Source organism: Rana temporaria, chromosome 2, assembly GCF_905171775.1.
Source record: "Rana temporaria chromosome 2, aRanTem1.1, whole genome shotgun sequence".
Classification (NCBI taxonomy): domain Eukaryota; kingdom Metazoa; phylum Chordata; class Amphibia; order Anura; family Ranidae; genus Rana; species Rana temporaria.
The window spans coordinates 306,934,881-306,953,016 of record NC_053490.1 but is presented as its reverse complement, the minus strand read 5'-3'; the positions used below and the strand labels follow the sequence as shown (position 1 = coordinate 306,953,016).

General features: G+C 39.5%; 1 protein-coding gene across 1 annotated transcript in view; it reads right to left on the bottom strand.

Annotated features, from left to right (window-relative positions):
- Positions 1 to 6,127: 6,127 nt before the first annotated feature.
- Positions 6,128 to 18,136, bottom strand: part of CSF3R (colony stimulating factor 3 receptor) — a 75,376-nt gene continuing 63,367 nt past the window's right edge. Inside the window, exons 13-16 of the mRNA XM_040337340.1 lie at positions 17,699 to 17,839; positions 14,397 to 14,493; positions 9,944 to 10,022; positions 6,128 to 7,272 (exon numbers count right to left, since the gene is read on the bottom strand). Of these exons, the coding sequence (XP_040193274.1) occupies positions 6,841 to 7,272; positions 9,944 to 10,022; positions 14,397 to 14,493; positions 17,699 to 17,839 (749 nt within the window). The 3' untranslated portion in view covers positions 6,128 to 6,840. The remainder of the gene's footprint in view (positions 7,273 to 9,943; positions 10,023 to 14,396; positions 14,494 to 17,698; positions 17,840 to 18,136) is intronic.

The window sequence follows — 18,136 nt, the reverse complement described above, 5'->3', positions numbered from 1 at the left end:
TGTTCGGTCGTGTGTAGGCCCGAGCGTGCAGGATTCCAGCAAACATTTGCCCGCCGGGCCTTTTCCCAGCGGGCAAATATTTCTGTACTTGTTTTAAAACATTCCGCTGGAATCCTGCCTGCTCGGACATGTTCGGTCGTCTGTACAGACCTACCGTACATGTCCGAGCGCCCGCCATCCCTCGCATGCGTCGAATGACTTCGACGCATGTGTGGAAGCATTTAACTGGCAGGGCCGCCCACGTCGCCGCGTCATCGTCGCGGCAACGCCGCGGACACGCCCCGCGTATTGTTTACGCGCGGATTTCTGTACGATGGTTAGTACAGCCATCGTACAGAAATCCCCGGGCAGACATGTACGGTGAAAACGGTCCGGCGGACCGGTTTCATCGTACATGTTTGCCCGTGTGTACGTGGCCTAAGTCTTCATTAAGTTTTCTCTAATTGTATGCTTTTTGTGCATTCAGTGTACTGCAATGAGTAAAAGTAACTAAATAGATGGTGCATTAACCTTGTTACATTGGTAACACAAGCTTAGCATCATTTATATGTCCTTAGTTGACCAGAGTCTTACCAGTGTTATACAGTGTTATACAGTGTTATACAGATTTTTTTTTTTAAATTGGTCCTGTGTAACTTTGAGCTCTTATTTTCTGATATGACTTATGCCTCGTACACACGATCGTGATTCCCGAAGAGAAAAGTGCAAAAGTGAGCTTTTTGTCACAAATTCTGTCCGTGTGTATGCTCCATCGCACTTTTTCTGTCAGAATTCTGGTCAAGAAAAGATTGAGAGCAGGGTATCAATTTTCGTGACAGGAAAAATTCCTGTCGCAAATCGTGTTCGTCTGTATGCATTTATGACTCGCAAAAAAACGAACATGCTCAGAATCAAGCAGAAGAGCCGAACTGCCTATTGAACTTCATTGATCTCGGCTCGTCGTACGTGTTGTACGTCACCGCGTTCTTGACGTTCGGAATTTCAGACAAGATTAGTGTGACCGTGTGTATGCAAGACAAATTTCAGCCGTCTTCCTGCTGAATAAAAACATGTTTTCTTGTCGGAAATTGCGATCATGTGTATGAGGCATAAGACTTTTTCCTTCAGTTAGGTCTCCTGCCTTAGTTTTCTCTCTGAAAATGTAATATATTAGGGTCCACCATATCTGTAATATTTATGGTCAGCCCTGTGGAAGGTGAGGTCTCCAGGCTTTTTTTATTGTCCATCCCTAGTCTGGTAAGTTCTTGCCACATCATGGGCTGTCCTAGAAGATGATATGCCCTGTACACACGACTGTATTTTCCGTCGGAATAAACTCAGGTGGTTTTTCCGACAGAATTCCGCTCAAGCTGTCTTGCATACACACGGTCACACCAAATCCGACCGTCAAGAACGTAGTGATGTATAACACTACGATGAGCCAAGAAAAATAAAGAATCAAGTCGAGCATTAGTCGACTTGATTCCGAGAATGCGTGGTTTTTAGTGCGTCGGAATTCCATACAGACGAATGGATTTTCCGATATGAATTTTTTTCATCGGAAAAATAGAGAACCTGCTCTCTATCCATGTCCGTCGGAAATTCAGATGGAAAAAGTCCGATGGGGCATACACACGGTCGGAATATCCAATGAAGAGCTCCCATCTGACTTTTTCCATTGGAAATTCCGACCGTGTGTACGCAGCAAGACTTACTGGTAACTGTATTTTCATGAGTCTTCCAGGACAACCGGATTTTCACCCTTCTGGTATGTTTTTCCATATGTTTTGTTCAGGTTTTGGCTTTCGATTCTTGACCAGTTCAACAGAAGGACTTTATTTTAAAGTATTTTTAGTGATGCATTTCTTGTTTCTGTTATTACTGTTAAAAGAGGTGCCTATATCTCATGGGCTGTCCTGGAAAACTCATGGAAATACAGTTCTTTTTTCTCATGGAAATGTTTCTTCCAGCTCTACCAATAATATCATGGGGTTGCTTTTGAATGTCTGCAAATTTAATATAGAATATTGGCATTAAATACTAAAAGTATTTTAGTAAACTCTCCAGGAATCTCACAAAATATTTTAAAAGATACATTATTAAAATTATTTAAAAATATATGTATTTATTTAAAAAAATGATTTATAAAATGTTTATTGATATGACTTTTTGATAAAATATACATCTCTTGAAATGTAAAAAAAAAAAAGTATAAACTACATAATGTTAAAATACAGTTTAGCATAATGCATATCTATTTAAGAACAATCCAAAGAACTGTTCAAACTATTAATTTCTACTTGAATAAAACATTAGAAAAAATATTGCTTATAATGTATAACACAAATGTTTACTATCATATTATAGTATACAAGTCAATTTATAAAGAACAACTGTGAAGATAGATAAGAACTTCTGCTATAATAATGGTAAAGTAAAATTATTTTTGAAAATCTACTCAATGAGGATAGCATGTTTACTTGAAAAAATAAAGTGCCAAAAAGAATTGTGTTATTGACTTCTACAATACAGTATACTATAATAGAAATGTTCACATGTAGGGTGACTTTCCCAGCACAAATAAAATAAAATAAAATGTTCAGTTAAGATATTTTTATATACCAAGTTACCAGTACTCTTCTGCACACAGAAAACCATATATGGCTCAGCGCATGTACGCTTTATGCATGTGCACACACATTGCGACCTTATGGCGGACACTTCGGACACTTTTGACACGTTTTTGGGACCATTGGCATTTTTATAGCGATCAGTGCTATAAAAATGCATTGATTACTGTAAAAATGCCACTGGCAGGGAAGGGGTTAACACTAGGGGGCGAGGAAGGGGTTAACTATGTTCCCTAGGTGTGTTCTAACTGAAGGGGGGGTGGGACTGACTAGGGGAAATTACAGATCGCTGTTCATACATTGTATGAACAGACGGACAGTCATTTCTCCCCCCATTCCTCCCGGTTCTCGCTCTGTAACGAGCGATCGCAGGTGCCCGGCGGTGATCACGCCCGCCGGGCACCAGGGGCGAGCGCGCCTCCGGCGGCGCGCACGCGCCCCTAATGGCTGAAATGTGAAATGACGTATACCTACGTGATTTCGCACACTTGAGCCGACCTGCGGCGGCTGGTCGGCTAGTGGTTATACCCTGTCCTTAACTCCCGGCAAAACGGAACAGGAGTTGGAAGAGAAGCCCTCTTGTCAACTCAGCCTTGACCAGGTACATGACACCTTCCCTTCATTCTGCTTTTGTTTCTTATATAAGTTGAGAGAAAACCCCAAGAAGCAGTTTAAGAAGAGATTCTGACACCCACCTCTTACATCCATCTAAGTTTTTTTTTTACCTAAATACATTATATGCATTCAGGTAAAAAGCCTTTTGTGGTGCAGGAGCCCCTCCGCCCCCCCCCCATTCTTAGCTGAGCCCAATCTGATCCAGCTATGTGCACAATAGCAGCTGTTTCCCTCCTTATTGGGCAGATTGATAGCAGCAGGACCTATTGGCTCCTGTCAATCAACTCCAGTGTTAAGTCTCACCATCTGTGTCGATGGACGCAGCAGTGGAGCACGGGAGCGAGCATGCACAGATGCCTTCAGGGAAAATGGCAGAGAAAGAGGAGGGGCCTAGAGTGGAGGCAGGGACCCCAGAAAAGAAGGATTGGGGCTGCTCTGTGCAAAACCATTGCACAGAGCAGGTAAGTATGACATGGTTGTTACCATATTTATCGGCGTATAACACGCAACCTAACTTTAAGAGGGAAGTTTCAGGAAAAAAACTTTCCACAGCCCTCTGTGTATAACACGCAGGCACAGTTTACCCTCTACTTTCAGGGTAAAAAAGTGAGTGTTATACGCCAATAAATACAGTATTTTAATTTAAAAAAATGAAGGTTTAATATCACTTTAAGAACAAGGCATAGGGCCAGATGTGGAACAGCTCCAGCTTTGCTGGACTTGTCCCTTACTACAAGTTTTTCCAGGTAAGGTGGTATGGAAGTTGATGTTTTCTTTCTTTTTCAGTACTCAGAATTCAGAAATCTCACTTACAGCCTTTGTCACCTGCAACAACAGGCCTACTGTACCCAAGGGGAAAATTACATGGTGGTTATTGGTGAGTGAAGTGATGCAAAGTTCGGCTTTTTAATTTAGGCCAATTAGACCTTCTTGACTTTTACTATAATGCAATCAGGCTGCATATACAGCAATACATTTGCCTCTTTTTACTTTTACTGTTATAAACCCTGTGCTGGCAGTACTAAGAGATTCAAAACTACCTTCTCACACACAAGCAGCAGCCCAGCTCAATGAAATGACCCACTGAACACTGTTCTAATAAACAGTTCTGCTTACAGGGAGTAGAGTCATTTGCTGGCAGCACTTCTCTTTGGAAAAAAGGGAAAACATATTTATTACTGTATATGCAGCCTGAATGCATCACAATAATAAATGAGGAGGATTCAATTAATCTTTAAAGCGGTATTATACCCAAAAGCAAACATTTATTATATTGCAGCTTACAAATTCTTAGATGTGGTGGCTAAATTTTTATTAATTTTTTTCTTTGATTTTCATCTGGTGATCTGGCCACTAATTATGTTATTTTTCAAAAGAACAAGCTCTTTTTTAAACGTAGTAGTTAGATGGTTAAGACAAACCATTTACCACTGAAATGGGTGTTTCCAATTATCCGCTTTATTTTTTTTCCTTTAGTTAAAACCTTTATCCCAAAAGGAAAAACAAACTGTCTACTCTAACTGCTTATAAAACATTATCTAGAGTTTGGCTTTAATGTTTTAGTGTATCTAAATCTGCTGGTACATCTTGCACTCCCCTGCCCCCCAGATTAATAATGCTGCTGTCCAAAGGTGGCCCTGTGCTCATTCATCCAGAGTGGAACAATGCTGCTGTCCAAAGGTGGCCCTGTGCTCATTCATCCAGAGTGGGGGCACTCTAATATGGGAGGTGTGTTGTGGGCCAGAACCACAGGTGAAAATAGAGGGGAAAAAAGAGAATGAATGCAGCCACTACATCTGATGATTGATACACTACCATATATTATATTTTTGTGTTTAATTCCGCTTTAAATTTTTTGGAAGCTCCTTCTGAATGTAGTCACGCTGTGAAGTAGCTGCATTCAGGAATTGTAGTCTATTTGTGTTACCTTGTACCATATCAAAAATTGTTGGTTATTATATTTTATATTATGTATATATATTTTTATATTATGTATATATATTTTTTTAATTAACTCAGAGAACACAAACCGGAGACATAATCAATTTTGCGTTCATACGCTGTCTCCATCCTGGTTCACATCATGGTAGGAAGTTGCTTTTTTCTCTTTTTTTATTCTTTTTTTTTTTTTTTGCTTTGTTTGTTATATCCATATATAGGTATAGACAAACTGGGCTTATATGGCCATAAAATAGAAAAATACAAATAATGCTAGAGTTTACATAGTGATAAAAAAAAAGAGTGCCCCTACCCAAATCATCAAACCCAAGCCCAGGCCCGCACCACCACCCGACCCCACCCCCTTACCCAAACCCACCCTCTTCTCTCCGAACTTCAGTCTCTTAACTTATCAACTTTTACTAAAAATGCGCTTCCTGCTCTATACCATCTTAACTAGGTAACTCTGTGATGACTTATAATCGACCCAATCCTGCCATTTCAGTTTAAATCCCCCTTCACCTTCCTCCCCCATAAACCTGAGCTGTTCAATATAATAGATGTCATTTTATATTATATTTTAAAGGAAAATCTCAAATCTTTGAAAAGTTATAATTTACATTTTTTTTGCCCATTTTTAAAAATGTATAGTATTTCAGTGCTCTGCCATGACAAAGAAACATCTAGTACAAAAACTTAATTTCCACCAGTTAAGGGGTATTGTTGTGTGCTTTTTGTATTGTCTAGTATGTTTATTTAGCTTTATGTTTGAGGTATATCTTTATAAGAAAAATATTGATATATGTCAACTTAAAGTTTCACTTGTTTTTTTTTTTAAAAAGGACTGTAAAATCGAATATTTTCCTTATTTATGAATAAAATACTTAGCTCAAATGTTTGTTTAATATTAGCATTCTATTTAAAAATGTATCTTATTTGAGCTTACTACAATGTGAACTCTATCATTAAAAAGAATAGCTTTAATTGTTGTGTGCCATAATCAGCATATTTGCAAAGTAATAGTTATCTATAAAAAAAAGTAACATAGTATTGTCATGAATTTTTCACAGATTAGCTAAAAAAAAAAAAAAAACTCCTGCTGTTATAATACACCATAAATCTCTCATATTAGCCTCAGAGCACCACAATGAATGCCACCATCTTACAAATCCTGATAATTTACTAATCTTTTAGTCCCATGACTCATTTTAGAAGACTGACTTCTTGATAGCAATCATATTTTTTGCTACTAACTAGCCAAGAAAACATTATGGCCTCCGGGCCTTTTTTACTAGTGGCTGGTATTTGATTTAAAGGGAAGGAAGGGGTTACTTACATGTAGAAAGGGTTCAGCCTAATGCAACTTATTTTATCAACATGTTTTAAAGTAAAAAAAAAAACCCTTCCTTCTATTTATAGTTTGTCATCATGCATGTCCATGTGGCAGCCATATTTGATCATGACATGCATTAGCTCTGCTTCCCGTTTTGCAGTACTGTCCTGCTTTTTCTCACAACCCAAGTCTATGAGCTTATACATACGGTAGCATATATCAGATATATTTTGATGTGCCATGAGCAATATGTACAGTGTGTGCTATACTGTCCAATGCATGATTATGTGATGAGATATTTAGCTTTTTTTTAATGCATTTTCAATATAACAACATCTGAAACACTCAGTTAAACAAATGAAAGCTTTCATCATTCTCATGGATTTCTAAAGCATGGAGAAGAGGGAAATCCATCACATTTTCTTCTTCCACCAAGAACACACTGTCTTCTTGGTGTTGGCTGTGAAACCACATGTTCTCATAATTTTGGGGACTGGGAGACACATCACACAAGAGTGGTTGTGTGGAGTCAGACCTCACATAGATAGAGGTTGGAGGGCTTTGTTCGCGGTAGCTTCCAGTGATCACCTGAGCATACTGAACAGTATCCGTATTTACATAGAACCTCCAATTATTTCTTTCATTTGTCTTGGTCACAGGTGTCTCTTTAGTATGACTTTCAGTGAGCGGTTTCTTTCCTTGCAATCCCTCTACAATGGATATATCACTTGTTAAGAACTGAGAAATATCAGTGGGGTTAACCATTAATCTAGGCGTCTAGAAAGAGAAAAAAAACATTTAAGTAATGCTTTAGTATGCAGAAAAATAATTTGTAATAATTTGTAATTTTTACTTAGGGTAAAAATGTTAATGCTAAGCCATGTTCATAGTTACATAGTTACATTGTCAGGTTGAAAAAATACACAAGTCCATCTAGTTAAAAAAAAAAAAAGTACAATCTCCTATACACAATCCTTCACCCACAGTTGATCCAGAGGAAGGCGAAAAACCCCAGCAGAGCATGATCCAATTTGCTAAGTAGGGGAAAAACTTCCTTCCTGATCCCAACGGAGGCAATCAGATTTTCCCTGGATCAACTTTATCTATAAATCTTAGTACCCAGTTATATTATGTATATTTAAGAAAGAATCCAGGCCTTTCTTAACCTTCCTAGGGGTATTCCCGAGTCTGGCTCGGAGTGAAATTTTTATACCAAAAGCGGTATCCCCGAGCCAGACTCGGGCTTGCCTCGTTGCAGCCAGAGACAAAGTTACTTACCTTGCCCCTGGATTCAGCGATGCCACCGCGCTGTGTGAGCGAGCGGGACCTCGCTCAATTCACACAGTGTCCTCCTGTGCCGCCGATCTCCATACGACGCACGGGAGCGGAGAACGGCGCCAAATTCAAAAAAGTAAACAAACACCTTACATACAGTATACTATAATCTTATAGATTATAGTACTGTATGTAAAAAATATACACCCCCCTTGTCCCTAGTGGTCTGCCCAGTGCCCTACATGTTCTTTTATATAAGAAAAACTGTTCTTTCTGCCTGCAAACTGTAGATTGTCCATAGCAACCAAAAGTGTCCCTTTATGTCAAAAATGGTTTTAGAGCAGCTAGAAAACAGTGATAATAAATTATAATCACTTGCAGAATTGAGTAAATTTCAGTGATTTTGAGTTGATTACATTATTGAATAATTTTTATTATAATTATATTATTACTTGTTATCATTTTTTATAATTATTTATTATATTATAATTTATAATTTTGTTTTTAAAAAAATGTCATACCCGGGATGCCTACTAGTCTCTTGTTTGGTCAGATTTAAGTGAGTCATTCCTAAGAATTACAGGCCTACAGTATAAAACGCCAAATTTCCTTGCAAATAATGGTACCGCTTTCAGCACCTTTTTTCTGAAATAATCATACCGCCAGGGAGGTTAAAGCAATCTACTGAGCTGGCCAGAACCACGTCTGCAGGGAGTCTATTCCACATTTTCACAGCTCTTACTATGAAGAAACCTTTCCGTATTTGGAGATGAAATCTCTTTTCCTCTAGATGTAAAGAGTGCCCCCTTGTCCTCCTGTGATGACCTTAAAGTGAATAATTCAACACCAAGTTCACTACATGGACCACTTATGTATTTGTACACGTTGATCATATCCCCCCCCTTATTCTCCTCTTCTCAAGAGTGAATAAATTCAGTTCCTCTAATCTTTCCTCATAGTTGAGCTCCTCCATTCCTCTTATCAGTTTGGTTGCTCTTCTCTGCACTTTCTCCAGTTCCCCCGATATCCTTTTTGAGAACTGGTGCCCAAAACTGAACTGCATATTCCAGATGAGGTCTTACTAATGATTTGTACAGGGGCAAAATGATATCTCTCTCTCTGCAGTCCATACCTCTCTTAATACAAGAAAGGACCTTGCTCGCTTTGGAAACAGCAACTTAGCATTGCATGCTATTATTAAGCTGATGTCCACTTAGAAGAATGTGAAAATGGCTCCACAATCTGCATTTGCGCGAGCTCTCTTGTTTACTGTAGCACGCCCTTGTTTGCACTGCACATAGCATAGACGTGAAGACATTTTACCATGTTTTCTCCTACTATATGTCAATTAGACAAAATCCTATATTTTAAGACTCTTAAAAACTTCAGTTTGCAAACTGAAAAAAAAAAAAAAAAATAGTAAGTTATTGCGATATTGTGCAATATTTTTGTGAGGTATAGCAAATAACAGCTTTATAAATAGTGGACTGCAGGCACCACAAGCACAAGACTAAAAAACAAAAGCTTTTCTCATAGCGGACTGTAAGGTACCACAAGCACAAGACTAATGCCACGTACACACAACCATTTTTCATGATGTGAAAAATGCAATTCTTTTAAATGGTCATTAAAAACGATCGTGTGTAGGCTCCAGAGAGAAAATTTAGAACATGCTCGGCATTTTTCACAATTTGCCGCTTTTCACGTTGTAGTGTTTGTAATGGAGATAGCACATTCATCACGCTGTAACAGATTGTAAAGCACGAACACTGAAAAGCGTGAATCGTCTCTTATCAAACTTTTACTAACACGAAATCAGCAAAAGCAGCCCAAAGGGTGGCGCCATCTGAATGGAACTTCTGCTTTATAGTGCCGTCGTACGTGTTGTACGTCACCACGCTTTGCTTGAGCATTTTTTTTTCACGATCGTGTGTATGCAAGGCAGGCTTGACGAGAATCACGTAGAAAAAAACATTGTTTTTTTCTAGGACATTAAAAATGGCTGTGTGTACACTGCTTTACAGTCTGTGGTCAGAAGATCTCTTTCAGTGGTGTGGTGTGTATGTGTATAGGAGGGTGCCATGACTCTAGTATGATGCAGCCTACTAGTTTTACTACTTAATGGGAAAAATGTACATTGACATTGATCAGTGCAGCTTAAAGATTACATTACCTCCTCCATGGAAGAGGTCCATTTGCCCATACGGCTTTTTGCTGGATCTGGAACTGTTGGCCAGAGTTGATTCTTCATTCTGTCAAAACCAAAAAAATCATTACTGGTGAAAGAGGCATAGACAATTACATTTTTATAGAATATCAAACCACAAGATAAAGTATAGAAACAATATATTCAAGCTGATCTTGAACAAAGATGGAATATGAGGAATAATTTAATCAGTACTTAAAGTGAAACAAAAGATAACTTTAAGGGGTTGTACTGATGGAAAGAGTAGAAGTACAGTTTTCAGGTTTAGGGTTAGGCCCCTTTCACACTACTACGACTTTAAAGTCGTGCGGTTTTGCCACAATTTTACTGAGATTTTGCCACGATTTCAGGGAATGCCTTGTAAACTTAAGGTGTATGGACCTTAACTTGTATGTAACTCAGACCAAAGTAGTACAGGGACTACTTTGAAGTCGGTACGACTTGAAGTCACACATATGTAGCACTACCCCCGAAAGGAGCTGCTGGATATTTTCGGGCGGCATGTTCTCGCCGTCCAGGGTATAAATGGTGCATCCTTCAAAGAAGTTCAAGGCCTCTCTTGAGACACCAGCCTCGTGCTCGGTCCTCTCCAAGATAGGTGCTTCATCAAGCGGCTTCCTCCCTCAGGACGGACAGCTCAGGATCACCTTTCCAATGCATAGACCCAATTTGCCTACTGGGCCTACGTGGAAAATCACAACCCCCGGACCAACGTGGTCCCGGAGCCAGGATCACAGGAACATGCACCCCCGGCCAGGAGGGCCACACATGGGGGGTGGTGGGACGACAGACTCAAGTTCGACGACCCCAGTCCAGTGACGTCTGTCCCTTAAGTACCCCTCCCCAGCATGCACAGCGGGACGATCATCCCCACTGATTGGCTGCTGAGGGAAAATACTCAAATCACCTTGACCTAGCTGCTGCTACCCCTGGTCTGGAGTAACAACTACACCCCAGGCAAACAATAGTGGTCACTCACAGCACAGCCATGGCTGGAACAGAAGCCAAATTTACTCAAAATCACAAATGTCTGAGTAAACTAACTCTCAGACTTTCCTCTAAATTTACAATAGCGCTGGCTCAAAAAGAGCAAGCCTCTACACATATATGAATGGTTATCATTGGAAATCATGGGGAACGACTTGTCATGCGACTTTGAAGTCCCAAGTCACAGGACAAGTCACACAAATGTGAAAGGGGCCTAACCTGAAAAAATTTGTTTTCAGTGATCTCCTAAAGGTGGACAGAGTAGGAGATAGCCTGACAGATTGGGGTAGGGAGTTCCAGAGGATGGGGCAGGCTCTGAAGAAGTTCTGCAGGAGGTAACGAGGGAACTAGAGAACACTAGGACTTGGGAGGAGGGTAGACCGAAGGGGAGCCAAGGAATATGTGGTTGCAATAGTTATATTATAACAAGAGAGTACCTTTGTGGTGTTTGTTAAGAATGGGCAAATTCTGGAAATGTTATGGAGGTTAAGTCAGCATGACTTGGACAGTGAATGGATGTGGGGCCCAAAGGGAAGGTCAAAGTCCAGGTTTACATCTAGAATTCTAGCATGAGTGAAGGGAGCAGTTATTGTGCTATTGATCTTGATGGAAACGTTGGGTAAGGGTTACAGGGGAGTTGGAGGAGTTTTTATATACACATAAAGATCCAACACACATTTGCTACCCAATTGTAGATAGCCTTGTCCAGCCATTTAAAGTGGTTGTAAACCTCATTGATAAAATATGAGCAAAGCACATATATCTGTTGTGTTTACTTATCTCTCTCCAAAGCTCTAAGGCTGCATTCACACCTGAATGTAGCGTCTTTGAATTTTTTTTGTGTTTTTTTGCATGTTTTTATGTGCGATTGTGACACTGTTTTATGTGGGATTTGCGCATGATTTTGAGCCTTGGCATTTTTTAATTAGCCAATAGAAAAAGCTATTATCTGTTGCATCATTTGTTGCTAGGTATTTCAGTTTTTTTTAAGCTTTTCCCCTAGCTTTTATTTATTTTTTATTTATTATTATTTTTTTCGTTAGGGTAAGGGGTTAGAGTTAAAGTTGGGGTCAGGGTTAGGATTAGGGGTTAATTATTTACTATTACTGTACTTTGTATTCATTTATTACATTTATTTATGCTTATTTTTATTTATGTATTTTTTTACATTTATTTATCCATTTATTATTATTATTATTATTATTATTATTATTATTATTAGTAGTAGTAGTAGTAGTACTAGTATTATTAACACCTTTACCCTAACAAAATAAATAAATAAAAAACCCATGTCAGGAAGCTACTAATTCTCATATAGCTAACTCAAATTGTTCTGTAGCAAATGCAAATGCAAATGCAAATGCAGCACTAGCTACAGAAGAATTTGTATTCGCTGCATGAGAATTTGTTTTAGTAAAAAAGCATTTAGAGAATGAGCAGTAGCTACAGAAGAATTAGTATTAGCTGAACTAGCTTCATGACATAGGCCCCGTACACACGTCCGAGGAACTCGACGTGCTAAACACATCGAGTTCCTCGTCGAGTTCAGTGTTGAAGCCGCCGAGGATCTCGGCGGGCCGACTTTCCTCATTGAACAATGAGGAAATAGAGAACATGTTCTCTATTTGGCCCGACGAGTTCCTCGTCGGCTTCCTCGCTGAAAAGTGTACACACGACCGAGTTTCTCGGCAGAATCCAGTTTCTGGCTGAATTCTGCTGAGAAACTCGGTTGTGTGTACGGGGCCATAGGGTTATTTATTTATTTTTTGTTAGGGTTAAGTTGTTAATACTACTACTACTAATAATAATACTGTAATAATTAATGAATAAACAAATGTAAAATAAATACACAAATAAATAAAAATAATCATAACTCAATATAATAATAATATAATAATAAGTAATAGTAAATAAATAATTAACCCTCAACCCTGAAAAATATAAAATAATAATAATAATAATAATAATAAATAACTAAAAATTTGAACCCTAACACAAAATAAATACATTTGCTATTATTATTATTTATAATAATTGATTGTTTTTTTTTTTTAAGGTTAGGGGTTAATTATCATTTATTTATGTATTATTACATATTAATTTATTTATGATGATTTTTAGTTATTTGTGAATTTAGTTAATATTTACGTATTCATATATTATTGCTATTTTATGTTTTACAGTTTTTAGTTGGAGCAGAAAATCACACGAACATGCGAATCAAAAACGCGCAAATGGGCACAAAAACACGTGAATGGTGCGTTTCTATTAATTTCAATAGGATTAAAAAACGCTCCAAAAATTTGCCCGAATCGAGCTACAGACGTTTGTGTTTCCGAAGACTTGGAATAGAGATGTGAACCATCTCCATAGAAAATAATTGATTTTTTCTCCTTCAGCGTTTGGGAGCTTCAAGCTACAAAATGCTGAGGTGTGAATGGGGCCTAAGGCCCCGTACACATGACCGAGTTTCTCGGCAGAATTCAGCCAGAAACTCGGTTCAGAGCTGAATTCTGCCGAGAAACCCGGCCGTGTGTACACTTTCGGCCGAGGAAGCCGACGAGGACCTCGGCGAGGAAATAGAGAACATGTTCTCTATTTCCTCGTTGTTCAATGGCAAAAGTCGGCCTGCCGAGTTCCTCGGCGGCTTCCACACTGAACTCGACGAGAAACTCGATGTGTTTGGCACGTCGAGTTCCTCGGTCGTGTGTACGGGGCCATAATTGTTGGTGCTTCAATCCTCTGCTATCAGTATCAGTCACCTCTGAGAAGTTTTCTTGACACCTAAGATACAATTTGTATCTTGTAGAGAGCTCAGAATACAGCTTATCTATTCAGAACTCAGTACTTCTGCTGTGTGGTGGGCGGTGTGCTCCTTTCCTCCAATCAGCTCTCACACACTGTAACTGCAGCCTCTCCGCCACCTCCTCTGTGTTTCTGACAGATGAAGAGGGATTTTAACCCATTTCTGTCCTTTTGAAGGGGTGTAGGGAAGAAAGGACCACAGATAAACAAGTAAAACCTATGTAGGAAGATTTGTTTAATCCCTGTGTATCATCTGAGGCTATTCACTTCACTGGGTATATGTGAGCGTTTACAACCACTTTAACCTTTATATTTACAGGTAATCTTTCACTTTATAGACTAATAAGAGACAGGTGGGATGGTCCTCAATATCCCCTGAACGCACTTAACCTGTTTATTGACTAAGTTTGGCCATCAATGTCCACAGGTGGGCAGCCGAGGGTAACAAAATAAAAGAAAAATTACCACACGTCAATTATGTTATTATCTGGCTGGAGATATTATAATTCCTTACAAGGACAAGAAAAGAGATGGAGGTATTATTTAGAGAGAGAAGTTCTATAAGGATGGTACATCAACAAGTAGAAATGATCAGCATCGTAATCTAATAGCATAAAAGAGAATTTACCTGTCATGTTTCATTATACAGATGATAAAGACAAGAATGGTCACCAGAAATAAAACCGGAAATAGAACCAGGAGCATTATAGTGTTGTCTGGTTTACCTGGAGGAAAATCAGAGATTCAGAATAATGGAAACAGACAATATATCTTAAAACTTATTTTTAATAGCATGATGCAAAGTGCAATTCATTGTAGTAACCCACTGCAGCAGAAACATGCATCAAGTTTGTAGTTATTGAGCATAAACAGGACAGTGAAATCTTTTTACAATCAAGACAAACTTTCTAAACAAACAGCCAGTTTACTTTCCTTCAGACAAGGGGGGGGGGGGGGGGGGTCAGACTGCCTAGTTCTCCAAATTTTTAGGGACACTTTATGTAGGCGGAGTATTTTAATTAGGAGTGGGGGCATTAATTTGTAGGCATGGTTTAACGGTAAAAGGAAACATTTGGAGCGCTTTGCACACCGCAGCAAAAAACGGGCGTGGTTTCAATTGTGCCAAATATTTGGCGTGGTTTAAAGGTGGTGTGGTTAAATAGAGTCTGAGATGCCTTACATAGGGCAGAATGTATATATAGGAAAATTAAAAAAGAAAAAGAGGGATGGAGGGAGAGAGAAAAAGAGATAGAGGGAGAGAGAAAGAGGGATGGAGGGAGGGAGAGAGAAAGAAAGAAAAAAGAGAGAGGGAGGGTAGAAGGAAGGAAGGAAGGATGGGAGAAAGAGAGAAAGAGAAAAAAAAAAGAATGGAGGGAGAAAGAAAGATAAAGAGGAATGGAGGGAGAGAGAAAAAAAGAAAGGAGAGAGAGGGAGAAAGAGAAAGAAAATAAAAAAGAGAGAGAAGGAGAGAAAGAGAGAAAGGGAGAGCGATACTTTAAATTACTCTTCAGGCATAATAGTTTTTTCTTCCTCGCCTCATGCAGCTTGCAGAGCAGCTCCACGACACAACACTGGAAGCCCGGACAGCGCACCCATTGGCTGGGATGCGGTGAAGCCTGCCTCCTGCTACCTCCTCCTCCAATAGGTAGCTCTAGTTTGCTTTAAGATCCATTCCAGAGTCTCCCGACTCCCAGCCCACCCAGCTTACTATGTGAGCGGGCCGGGATGACACGGTAATCAGTGACAGTGAAGCAGTGCGGCCCTCTTATGGGGGATCAGCCCCCCGGCACAGTATGCCCCTGCACTGGACCTATTTTCTGAGATTCTGCCTGGGACATGCTCAGACCAAGACATGGGTCTAAATTCCATGAAGGACTGTTGGCAACTATGAGACTGTGGCCAGTCAGAGTACAACATTTCCCACCATAAGGCGGATTAGCAATGTCTCAGGCTTGGTGGTCAGTGGAAGTAAATTAATTACATAGGATAAACAGAGAGAAACCAGCGCAAAGGTTAATTAATGGTGTAGTATGTTTAAAATTTGAGTATTTATGATTAAAAAAACAAATACAGTTGAGGGGCAATGTCCATACTGTAACCACTAGGACAGAATGGACCACACCAGCGTCACAGATACTGGATATTGGGAAGCCTTGCAGGGATAGAGCAGGCTGGCCACTATGTAAGAGCTGAGGCTGCCAAGCTGCACGAGGAGGGAAGCCACCTGTCAGTGGAAGTCTACCCGCTAGGAAGAAATGCAGTTGGAGTGGTGCCGAGAGTCAGGACACGTTTCTAATTTCCTCTTTCTTCAGCCTCCGTTTATGTGGTTATGTAGCAAAAAAATACTCTTGCGCATGAGCGTGATGTCCAGGTTATCTACTTTAAAAGAATACAATTCCTTTAGGCCTTGCTGCCCTAAGAGGCTCTGAGGAAGAAGGTATTCCTTCGAAACATGTAAGCCAGCAGTGGTACTGAAGTCCTCTCATTCACCATCTAGAGACTGTCGTACCTAGATTTACTGCCACCATTTGGAGGCTTTTACAAAATGAATTTGAGTAGTTTTTTTATCTGTTTTTACAACATTTTTTACTAAAGGATAATGCACAAGGCTATTGCGCCCTCTTTTCTCTATTCCCTATCTTATGTGGTTATGTGCCTTACTCCTCCATTATTTGTGAGTGCATATTATTTGTTTTGTATAATAAATACTTTGGGCCAAATCCTCAAAAGGGATACGCAGGCGGAACTGCTGTTCCGCCTGCGTATCCCTGTGCCTATCTTTGGAACTGATCCTCAGAAGCAGTTTTCCAAAGATAGGCAGAAGATCTGACATCTGTAAGACACTTACACTGTCAGATCTTAGGATGCAGTACCGCATCCGCCGCTGGGGGCATTTCGCATTGAAATGCCGCTTTGCGTATGCAAATGAGGACTTACGGAGATCCACAAAGCTTTTCAGCTTTGTTTTTTCTGCGTAAGTTTACGTTTGCATACGTAAAATAAGGGCTGCTTTTACAAGGTGTAAACTGTTTACACCTTGTAAAAACAGACCTTTTTTTCGATCGCCGCGATTTTTGTTAAATTTAGAATTTTTTTTTTCGGCGCGTAACTTTTTTTTTTACCCGACGCAACTTTATTGTCCCGTCGCAATCCACAAAGCCCGGCGTAACGTCATTTCGCGCGCTGCCCGTCGGGAAAATTACATCACGAGCATGCGCAGTACGGCCGGCGCGGGAGCGCGCCTCATTTAAATTGTCATCGCCCCCTGGATAACTGGACCGCCTTGCGCCGGGAGAATTTAGGTTACACTGCGTGAAATTTCTAGGTAAGTGCTTTGTGGATCGGGCACTTAGGTAGAAATTTCCCGCCAGTGTAACTTAAATGGGAAAAATTAAGTTAGGCTACGTTTTTGAGGATTTGGCCCTTTGTTTTTACTTCACCGTTAGCCTTTGCACTGGTGTCTCTCTGTTTATCTTTTGCATGCTCTGGAGCTCCCCCATTTTTGTCATGTGGAGAACTGGAAGGCTTAGCATTTTACACAAACTACCACTAACACATCATGTGGAGAAGCATTAGAAATTGTTTTATTATAACTTCATGTGCAAGCTACATGCCAATATATAACTGCATTGGTCATCTTGGTAGCGGAATATCTATGCCCTGGATGCCGACTTTGCCACATATATTAACATGGATTATTGAATTATTCTGCTCTACAAATAGGACATATATACTCTACCTGTTCACTATTGTCATGTAATTTTTCCAGTTTTATTTTTTTACTTATTCTATGTTACAAATTCTAAATTAATCTGCTTTACCCCCCTTCACCTAAGATATGATCTGTAAGCAATATTCAATATTTCTCTATCTTTCCTTTTCAATTTCCAAAACTGTATTCATTCATCTTTTAAAAAGCATTTTTCTTACCTGGCACAGCGGTGTTAACAATTAGTAAGGTACCATTCACACTGCCTCCAGCCGTAGAACTTCTTAAAAACACTTGGTATGTTGTGAAAGGGAGAATATTTTTTATCTTGAATCTTGTAACTGTGCCTTGTACTGTTGAAACTAGAATCAAGAAATACTAATATTTACTAGTACCATGTTGGAGATTCATAAATGACATAATGAGACATAGATGTGTTTGTAAGAAAACATGTTGCCTTATTAAAGTGAATCTGGCTCTGGAAATGGGTGAGCCTTTGATGGAAAAGGCACACAGCTGTAAATTTAAATAATTACAGTTAGGAGTTTAAAAATGGAGTTGGAAGATCCATCCCAGTGATGTTGTATGCTTTGGAAAAATTATAAGTTAGACAGCTGTCCAGAGACCAGCCTGGATTTGTAGGAGGGGTCTGGGGGGCA